Source organism: Rhinolophus ferrumequinum, chromosome 24 (genome assembly GCF_004115265.2).
Source record: "Rhinolophus ferrumequinum isolate MPI-CBG mRhiFer1 chromosome 24, mRhiFer1_v1.p, whole genome shotgun sequence".
Classification (NCBI taxonomy): domain Eukaryota; kingdom Metazoa; phylum Chordata; class Mammalia; order Chiroptera; family Rhinolophidae; genus Rhinolophus; species Rhinolophus ferrumequinum.
In genome coordinates this window covers 41,229,716-41,239,620 of record NC_046307.1, presented here as the reverse complement: position 1 = coordinate 41,239,620, position 9,905 = coordinate 41,229,716, and the positions used below count along the sequence as shown (strand labels likewise).

The 9,905-nt window shown below is 45.1% G+C and overlaps 1 protein-coding gene across 3 annotated transcripts; it reads left to right on the top strand.

Annotated features, from left to right (window-relative positions):
• Positions 1-27: 27 nt before the first annotated feature.
• On the top strand, positions 28-9,603 carry LOC117016441 (S-formylglutathione hydrolase). 3 transcript variants are annotated; one of them, XM_033095684.1, is made up of 2 exons: positions 28-755; positions 8,535-9,603. In XM_033095684.1, exons 1-2 carry the CDS (start codon positions 625-627, stop codon positions 9,442-9,444), a joined length of 1,041 nt encoding a protein of 346 aa, XP_032951575.1. In that variant the 5' UTR covers positions 28-624; the 3' UTR covers positions 9,445-9,603. The 3 variants fall into 3 exon arrangements, with proteins under 3 accessions (XP_032951575.1, XP_032951577.1, XP_032951576.1); XM_033095686.1 differs by lacking the exon at positions 28-755 and adding an exon at positions 7,024-7,188; XM_033095685.1 differs by lacking the exon at positions 28-755 and adding an exon at positions 7,307-7,322.
• Positions 9,604-9,905: the final 302 nt, after the last annotated feature.

Sequence of the window (9,905 nt, the reverse complement as noted above, 5' to 3'; positions counted from 1 at the left end):
CATGCCGACTTCCGGCGGAAGTTCAGGTGGCCTTGGGGGAGTGTGGCCTACAGTTCCTGTTCTGGCCCCTCAGGGGGTTGTTCGTTTTGTGTCTGGGCCCCTCAGGACTGTGGTAGAGCCTGACTGCTGGAAGGTCGAACTTTAGAGAGGACTCGAACAAAAAAGACCGTCCTGGGCCTGGTGCGGCGAGGACGCCTATGTTGTGAAGCGGACCGAACCTCCCAGCTGCCTTGTAGAACCCAGTCAGGGCCCGGCTCCCAGCCACGCAGGGGCCCCAGGCGGCCCAGGGCAGGCACACTTAGAGGTTCATACACTGTCTTCGTGGTGGACCGTTTGCTTTGCTCTCTGCCAACCACACCCTTGGGATACGTATGTCCGAACCGTTCCATTATCTTTGCTCCTGCTGTTTCGGGACAGCTCTGAACATCCTGCCCCTTGGGAACCCTCATTCGTCCTGCTAACACGGCCTTGATCCTTGGCTGTCGAGTGCAGGAGTGGAGGCGGGGAGGTGCAGGAGACACCAAAAACAAAATTGGGCACCTCTAACAGCCAAGCACGGTGACGCTGGAAGTAGGCACCGAGGAGAAGACCCCCTGGACTAAGTAGGTCGAGGAAACCTGGGTCATGCTCAGGGACGCCTGGCATGAGGTCACTGGTTCCATCCCGAGTAGGGAGCTCACTTCAGGCGGGGCTCCGGAAATGGTGAGAGAGGAACCACGATACCCAGGATCACAGGATTTTCAGGCAACACCCAGGAAAGACACCAAATCTAAGGGATATCTTGTTTCTGTTATAAATGTCTATTTTCTTACTGTTCTTCATCCTCTTCTGCTTCTCTTTGACCCATCCTCTTGGAATCCATCTTGGCCTCCACCAGTTCTGGTTGATCATCAAGTAATTTGCTTCTCTCCTTCCTCTTCCCCGGCTTGCACGGACCGGATCTCACATTTTCTCAGTCTTTTTCTCTCCTCCTCGACTTGACGTTGTAACCTTCCTTTACCCTGGAAGATGTTTCGTATTTTGGTCCATTTCGATTTATGATCTAGGAAACCCTGGGCCTTCTTTTTACTGTAAAGAAATGTCTTAGCCAATTGTCCTCAGGTTTTTGGTCTCTTATTCCTTTCAGACACCCTCTCAAATTGAGGCTACTCTAGCTAGACTCCCACTGCCGCTTTTCCCACAAGGTCTAGCAGTTAGACCAGAACGGCCGGGGTTTCACCAGAACGGCCGGGTCAGGCCCATATCTGATCTGCCAGTGTTCCTGTCACGTCTGTGCCTTGTATCACAGAGGCCAACCATACCACCAGCTTGCCAGCTGGAGCCAGGATTTAGCTGAGAAATTCTCTATGTGGGCAAAAAGTTGTGGGGTCTGTGTTCCTCTTAACTATTGTTTCAACCCCTTACGGAACTGAAAACTGACCTGCAATCACAGATCTACGGTGTGGGCAACCAGACCTCGATCCGGGAGGGCTCCCCGTTGGGGGTACATTCTGTGGAATAGAAAATCATTTGGGTACCATCCGTTAACAAAAAACAACTAATCTTTTTCTGTAATACAGCCTAGCCCCAATATAAATTGGAGGACGAAGAAAAGTTGGCCGGTTAATGGCTCCCACAATTACAGTACAATACTCCAGTTAGATTTATTTTGACAAAAACTAAAAAAAAATGGGGGAAAATTCCCTGTGTCCAGTTTTCAATGGCCCTCTATCAGAACAAGGGCCCACAGAAGAAATGGAGTCTACAGGCCAAAGGGCCTACTTTAACAGAACCGAAGGCATTGTTTCCAGTTCTAGAATTTACTGAGAACCCCCTAAACTTGCTCCCTCCTCCAAAGGCAACAGCCCTGCCACCCGAATTGCCAGTGTCCAACCCTGACCCGTCGCAGTCCCACCCACTCCCCTGGCTCTTTCCCCTGCCCCTTGTCCCAATGCCTCCCTAGTTCTCCCTCCTCAGCGCTGGCCGTACCAGATTTGAGCAAGCCCTTCTACTTCTATGCACAGAGAGGAAGGGAATAGCCCTAGGAGTCCTAACCCAAACGCTTGGTCCCCTCACTAGGGTAATAGCATATTTCTCTAAACAACTAGACTCAGCAACAAAGGGGTGGCCTCCTTGCCTTAAGTCAGTAGCCGCTATTGCCTCCTCCTTAAAGAGACAGAAATATTAACTTTCTGACAACCCCTAACTATCTGGACCACCCCCCATCACACTCAGTCTCTCATAAAAGAAAGGGAGGTGGAATGGCTGTCTCCAGGAAGAACCCTTCAGTTACAAGTTATGCTTTTTGAAAACGTAAATGTGACCCTCCAGGTCTGTAGTACTCTGAACGCTGCCACCCTCCTTCCCACAGAACAAGGCAGCATAACCCATAACTGCCTAGAGGTACTAGAGGAAATATACACCAGTAGGCCAGAGCTCAAAAGCAAGCCTTTTGATAATGTAGAGTTTACCTGCGTTACACATGGGAACAACTTCATGGGGGGGGGGGGAAGAAAGGCAGGATATGCTGTCATCTCCTCTTTGAGACCATAGGCGCTAGAGTACTACCACCAGGAAGTTCCGCCCAAAGAGCTGAACTAACTGCTTTAGCCAGAGCCCTAGAACTGGGAAAAGATAAAATCCTCAATATATATACTGATTCTAAATGGGTTTATTCCATTGTACATGCGGCTATATGGAAAGAAGGAGGCATATTAATCTGTGGAAATAAACAGATTAAAAAACCACCGAAATCCTGCGCCTGTTAGAAGCTGTCAGAATGCCTGGACAGGCAGCTGTGATGCACTGCCGAGGACACCGAAGGGCAGATGCTGAGCATGTACGAGGAAACCACAGGGCAGGTTTAGTGGCCTGGCAGCAGCCACCGAGGGAACTCCTCTCCAATTATCGTTATTGCCATCACCTCTGGATCCCAGCTCATATACTCCCATCTACTCCCCAAGAAAACAAGAAAAGACTCTTAAATGGGGCTATACTAGGAGCTCTGATCACCCAGGATGGCTAGTAAGTCCCTATAGGCAGTTTCTTTTCCCCAGAGACATAGCTCTACAGGCTATTAGGGAAGCACACTGGTTTTGGCCAGGAAGCACTCTACAACTGGCTATGCAAAACAATGGTGACTCATAATTTCTGAGACCTACATAGTTTGGGAAATGGTTGAAACCTGACCTACCTGCTATTTGAACAACCCTAATACCCATCCCACTGGGGCCCCTGGAAAACACGTCCACCCAACCCAATATCGGGACATGCAACGTGGAGAAGATTGACTGATTGATTTTACTGTAATGCCAAAGGCTGGAGGAAATTTTAGATACCTACTAGTACTTACTGACACATTTTCCGGATAGGTAGAGGCGTTTGCCACCTGAACCAAAACCACCCTACAGGTTTCAAAGACTCTCTTAAAAGAAATCATCTCAAGATTTGGGTCACCGTGATCAATCCACAGCGATAATCGGCCAGCCTTTATATCAGCCATTACTAAGAACACCTCGAAAGTCTTAGGCATCAAATGGCACCTCCACACCGCTTGGAGACCCTAATCCTCAGAAAAAGTAGAATGGACCAATCAGACATTCAAGAAAACCTTAGCTAAGCTATGCCGAGAAACCTATCTCCCCTGGATCTCCCTTCTCTCCATAGCCCTGTTAAGACTACAGGTAGGGGTGGCTGGTTAGCTCAGGTGGTTACAGCGTGGCGCTGATAACACCAAGGTTGCCAGTTCAATCCCTGCATGGGCCACTATGAGCTGTGCCCTCCTTAAAAAAACAAAACAAAACAAAAACTACAGGTAGCCCCGAAGGGGAAACGTGAAGTCCATGTGAATTAATGTATGGCCGACCTATCCCATCTGGGCCTACTTGTCAAGAAGACCTCCACGACCTAGACAAGCTAAAATTTGCCACCCACGTCGGAGAAGTAGCCAAAGCCCTCAAGACCTTTGGAGACCAACAACTACCTTCACCCTCCGGTCTAATTTTTCATCTCTTCCAATCTGGAGATTGGATTTATCTGAAAACCTGGAGGGGAAATAGGCCCGCAAACCAGCGAGAGCCCAAATAGAAAGGGCCTTAGTTAGTAATTCTAAGTACGAAGTCTGCCTTTAAGTTACAGGGAATAACGCCTTGGAGCCATCATACCAGGGTAAGACAGGCGACTGGCCCAGAACCAGCCTGTGAGCTATGTCAGACCTCAAGGTACTGTCCCATAGAAACACTAACCAAGGTGAGAAACACCCTCATGTCTCACTAGTGGGCTCCCATCCTGAGATGTTAATACTTTCTTGGACTGTACCTGAAAGGGAGAATCACATAGGTTGCTATCATACAGTGACCCGCTGAGACACACATGGAGATCATAGGGCTCCTCCTCTTTTCCTCTGTCCCGTCACCCAGTCTCAGTTTTGCTCTCCTCTTTTGGGACGGTAACCGACTGGTTAACATCCCCAAACAGTAGGCACAGAGAGAAACCTGGCACGTCGTTAGGTATGTCATCAACATCCCCAAACAGCCCCTTCTTAACTAGTAGCTAGACTGGTGCATCCAACTAACCTCGTTCTCAATCTGACTTCTGTGCCATGGGCTTCACCTCGCCCATCCATAACTGTCCATTTGGACCAAGACCTTTCCCTGATGTGGACATGTATAAACCTTACCGGCCAGGGATCTGCGCTAGGCTTTCCCTAGACTGTCCAAAGAACGGCTGTCCGTGTACCCCTTGCACACTATCCACAAGCAGTGGACCTCAGCCATCACCAAACTGGGTACACCCATGCCTGGAACAATCTCCTGTATACCCTAAACGATTTTCCACTCCGTGTTCTTTTAATGACACTCATTGGTGTCTGCAAGAGTCAAGGAATGGAAGCTCCCTGTGTGCTGGTCGGGCGCTACCTGTTTGACCCTTACCAGGGAGTGGAAATATACATCCCTTTCCAACCACAAAAACAACGTTCTTTAGACAAGATTGGCTGATTCTTCTCAATGGCAGGTTGGGAGTTTGTCTGCCGAAACCAGACAAACTCGCCTTTCTGGGCCAAGCAGATCCTAGACCTGAATAAGTGGGGAAAGCCACCCAGAAGCATATGTGCCACACCTGGGTATGTTTTCTTATGTGGTCACCCCCATGACACTGAAAAAAGGCTAGCCCGAGCCTGCCCCGCCTGGAAAATACCTGGCACCAGGGAGAATGCACCCTCCATCACTTAATCCCCAACGAGGTCACAGTCTATAATCAATCCGTAACCAATCCAAGACAAAAAAGAGCGATTGGACTGATCTTGGCAGGAATAGGAGCAACCATAGGGTGCCTAGCCCCATGGGGAGGGCTCACATATCATGAGGTCTCACCAACTTTATAGAAGCCTAGAAGCCATAGCTTGGAAGACCACAGACATGCTAAGTGGCCTACGGGGCTTATATTAATTTTTGCTCCGAAAGACGCATTAGGGCTTACATTCAGGGGATATCATCCTGAAAAATCATGCTAGGGCTTATTTTCTCACTAGGTCTTATTTTTGGGTAAAGACAGTACAGTCACTGGCTAACGTAGCACTTGATAACAGGTGAGCCCTAGGATATATTTTGTCTGAACAAGGAGGAGTATGCATGGTTATCAATTCCTCCTGCTGTACGTGGATACATGGATAAGCACTATTGGCCAAGCAGAAGTTGGTATCTGTGAAATATCTAACCAAGCCAAATGGGAAAACCCGTACCAACTCCAAACATATCTGGGATGCTGCCAAAAATCTTGTCCTAACCTCACTTGATTCTTTCCTCTCTTAGGGCCTCTTGCCACTATCCTTCTACTACTCATCCTTGGGCCCTGCCTCCTAAATTGTCTACTTTCTTTTGTCTCTAAAAGACTTGAATCAATCAAGCTCCAAATGGTGGTCACACAGGGATATGAACACCTGGGAGTAAAGCCAGGGGACAGTCAAACCTAGTTAGGGTTAGCACGGGAAAAATTTCACTCTTCTAATGGGATCTCTAACGGGCGCCCAAATGCAACTGAAAGAAGTTGCAGAAGGTGGACCTTCGTCCTCAGCACCCCTCAGCAATGAGGAGTGAAAATAAGAAAAGGGAGAATTTGTTACCCCACAAGTGGGCCTGTGTCACCTAGCTAAGCTCCTGTCCGTGGGTAAGTTTCTACCCTACCCTAACTATACATATCTTTGAGAACAGAAAGGCCTACAATTAATAGTTCCTTCTCAAGAAAGGACCAGTTAAAACCAGCTACGACTAAGAGGACCCCTGAGGTGACCTCCAGAAGACCTCAAGCTTCATTATGATCTAATCTCCATACTAAATGACACACCTGCCAGTGCCATAACAGTTGCCAATCACCGTGACAATGACTGGAAGAAACCATAAAAGGACAGAATAAAAGATGGAACTCTAATTCCAAGAAGGTGGCGCCTCCTTCCCGGAAAACCACGAAGGTTTCTCCCCCTCATCTGCCTAGACCCAGCTCCACCCAGTATGGGCAGCTTCTTGATCCAGAGCCACAAGAAGCAGATTTGAGAGCTAGGCTCCCGCTTCTCCATTCTCTGGCCATTGAATAAAGCTTACACTGTTAACGCTCACTTTTAGTCTCATAATTGGCTTCATAACACCCATTGAGAAAAGAATCCTGCTTGGGGTCCTCGAAAAGGGGACTTTTGCCCCCTAGGTAACAGGAGCAGTGACAATTGCTTGATGCTAAACTTAAGAGGATAAGAAGGAAAGCTGTTTAATGATAGTTGAACCTGGGGTGAAAAGAGCTGCTTTCAAACATAGCACTGAGAAGTCAGTGCCCTGTGGGGTGTTCCTCTGCTCTGAACGCCCCTGCATCCACTGAGACCAGTCTATTCTTGGTACCTCTGCAAACCTGTCTAACTGAGCCAGGCTGGTCCTCCCTTTGAGGGGAAATGTCTGATCTCCAAACACTGGCCTTAGGGCTCTCTTCCTGTCTCTCTGTGCTGCCTACCCCAAAAGGAAAAGCTTTTTCCTTTTTACAAAACTTAACCAAGCTGGGCACCCTCTGATATGTTGGATGCAAGGCCTTTATGAACCTGACACAGAACTGAAAACAAATAAAATCAAGATGTGACATCACCAGGGAAGACTGGTTACAGGTGGAGCCTCCTCGCGTCCAGAGTGGGTGGAGTCGTCGGTATCTCGAGCCGACGCATCGCCCTGCTGGGTAATTCTGAGCTGGGGGTGGTTTTGAATTCGCTCATAAATGCAGAACTTTATTTTTATCCCCATTCATTTTTTTCTGGATGGTTTCAGTGGAGACTAAATGAATCTTGGTTTGATCACCTATTTTATATTGTGGTGAGTTGCCTTTTTAAAATTTGAAAGTAATGCAATATTATGTTCCCCTTGTAAGAGTTAAACTGTACAGAACAAAAATCTCCGTTGATCGCCACCTCTCCCAAATCCCAGTCTCTTAACAGCATTAATCACTTATTTAGTGTGTATCCTCTCAAACTTATGTAATTATATATATGTATTTATTCAACAAATATGTATTGAGTGCCCAATATATGTCAGGCACTATTCTAGACACTAGGAGCACAGCAATAAAACAGAAAAATCCCTGAACTTTATAGTTTACATTCTAGTGTGTATGTACAAATATATATTATAACTTGCTTACAGAAATGGCATTTTATACATAAGAGTTCTCCATCTTGCTTTTTTTTTCCCACTCAACAATATGTGTTGGTGGTCTTTCCATATCACTACATATATAGTTACTATGTTGTGTTTACCTCATTGCATGCATTTCATTACTTAGCTGAGCCATAACTCATCTGCCAGGGTCCCAAGCTTTAGTGCCTACAGGGGCTATGCAGGTAACATCCGTAAAGTGACAAAGAGAAGCTGTGTTTTGTTCTAAGCAGAAGTAGCTATTTACATTGACCAAGGGATTGTTAACTTGAATTCCAGTGTTTTAAGAGTATCTGAAAATGTGGGGTTTTTTAATTTTAAAAAAATCCTAATTTTTTGATGTTGGCAACTAATTGAAAATTTTAAAACATTGTTCAGACTAAGCCCAGCACACTGGCAGGACAAATTTAGCCCGAGGGCCACCAGTTTACAACCTCTAATGTAACTGTTCTATTACTAGACATTTAGGTTAGTTCCAGTTTTTGTTATTATAGAAAATGCTGCAGTGGAAATACCTGCATGAGTTTCATTACACACAAGTAGGTGTATTTTTCTAGGGCTGCTAGTAGAAGTAGAATTTTTGGGCTAAAGAATTTAATGCCTAATTAAATATAGGCATTTTTTAAATTTTAACAAATACTACTAAATTGTCACCTATAAATGGCTGAGAGAGCCTGTTTCTCCAAACCCTTGCCAACATTTGCTAGATCTATTCCTTTAATATTTACCATTCTGATGGGTGAAATGGCATTTTTGTTTATTTACTCAGTCAACACTTACATATTACTATATCACTTACTGTGTTCCATGTGCTGTTCTAAGTACTTTAAAAATTTTAACTATCGGCTTCTTCTCTTCTCTCCGCCTCCGCAGCCACACCAGGATTATCTACCTTTTGGTACAGACAAAAAAGCAGCAATTGGACAGGAAAAAAATGGCGTTGAAACAGATTTCCAGCAACAAGTGCTTTGGGGGATTGCAGAAAGTTTTTGAACATGACAGCGTTGAACTGAAATGCAAAATGAAATTTGCTATCTACTTACCACCAAAGGCAGAAACTGGAAAATGCCCTGCACTATATTGGCTGTCTGGTTTAACTTGCACAGAACAGAATTTTATATCAAAATCTGGTTATCATCAGGCTGCCTCAGAACACGGCCTTGTTGTCATTGCTCCAGATACAAGTCCTCGTGGCTGCAACATTAAAGGAGAAGATGAGAGCTGGGACTTCGGCACTGGTGCTGGGTTTTATGTGAATGCCACTGAAGAACCTTGGAAAACTAACTACAGAATGTACTCTTACGTAACGGAGGAGCTTCTCCAACTCATAAATGCCAATTTTCCAGTGGACCCCCAAAGGATGTCTATTTTTGGCCACTCCATGGGAGGCCATGGAGCTCTGATTTGTGCTTTAAAGAATCCTGGAAAATACAAATCTGTCTCAGCATTTGCTCCAATTTGCAATCCAGTGCTCTGTCCTTGGGGCAAAAAGGCCTTTAGTGGATATTTGGGAACAGATCAAAGTAAATGGAAGGCTTATGATGCTACTCATCTTGTGAAGTCCTACTCAGGTTCTCAACTGGACATACTAATTGATCAAGGAAAAGATGACCAGTTTCTTTCAGATGGACAGTTACTACCTGATAACTTCATAGCTGCCTGCACAGAAAAAAAAACCCCTGTTGTTTTTAGATTACAAGAGGGTTATGATCATAGCTACTACTTCATTGCAACCTTTATTACTGATCACATCAGACATCATGCAAAATACCTGAATGCATGAAAAACCTCAGAAAAGAGACTCTCTTCAGGATTATAAAAATTGTAATAAACAGAAATGCAGGGAAAAAAGATTTCAAGAAAAGATTTCATTACTGTATTTTGTAATGCTAAAAATGCTTCACTCTGTCGTTAAATCACCTTTTGAATAAATGTATGAAACCTAAAAAAAAAACAATTTAACTATCATTTAATCTTTATAGTAACTCTTTGAGATAAATATTGTTACACCACTTTAGTAGCTGAGGACACGGAGGCATAGAGAAGTTAAATAATTACTTGAGGGTCACAGAGCTATAAAGTATTAGAGCCACATTCAAACTCAGACTAGTGTTCTTAATTACTGTGCTGGACCATCTGAATTATAACGACTGTTTCTAGTGATGTAAAACATTTTATGTGTTTATTGGCCAATTATCTTTCCTCTGTTGTGAATTGCTTAGAATTACCCTTTGCCATTTTTGT

Excerpts from the sequence above, each read along its gene's own strand:
- LOC117016441 (XM_033095684.1), top strand. The coding sequence starts at position 625 with ATGCTCAGGGACGCCTGGCATGAGGTCACTGGTTCCATCCCGAGTAGG. Across the intron at positions 756-8,534 it reads GATTTTCAGGCAACACCCAG|CCACACCAGGATTATCTACC; the intron begins GAAAGACACCAA and ends CCGCCTCCGCAG.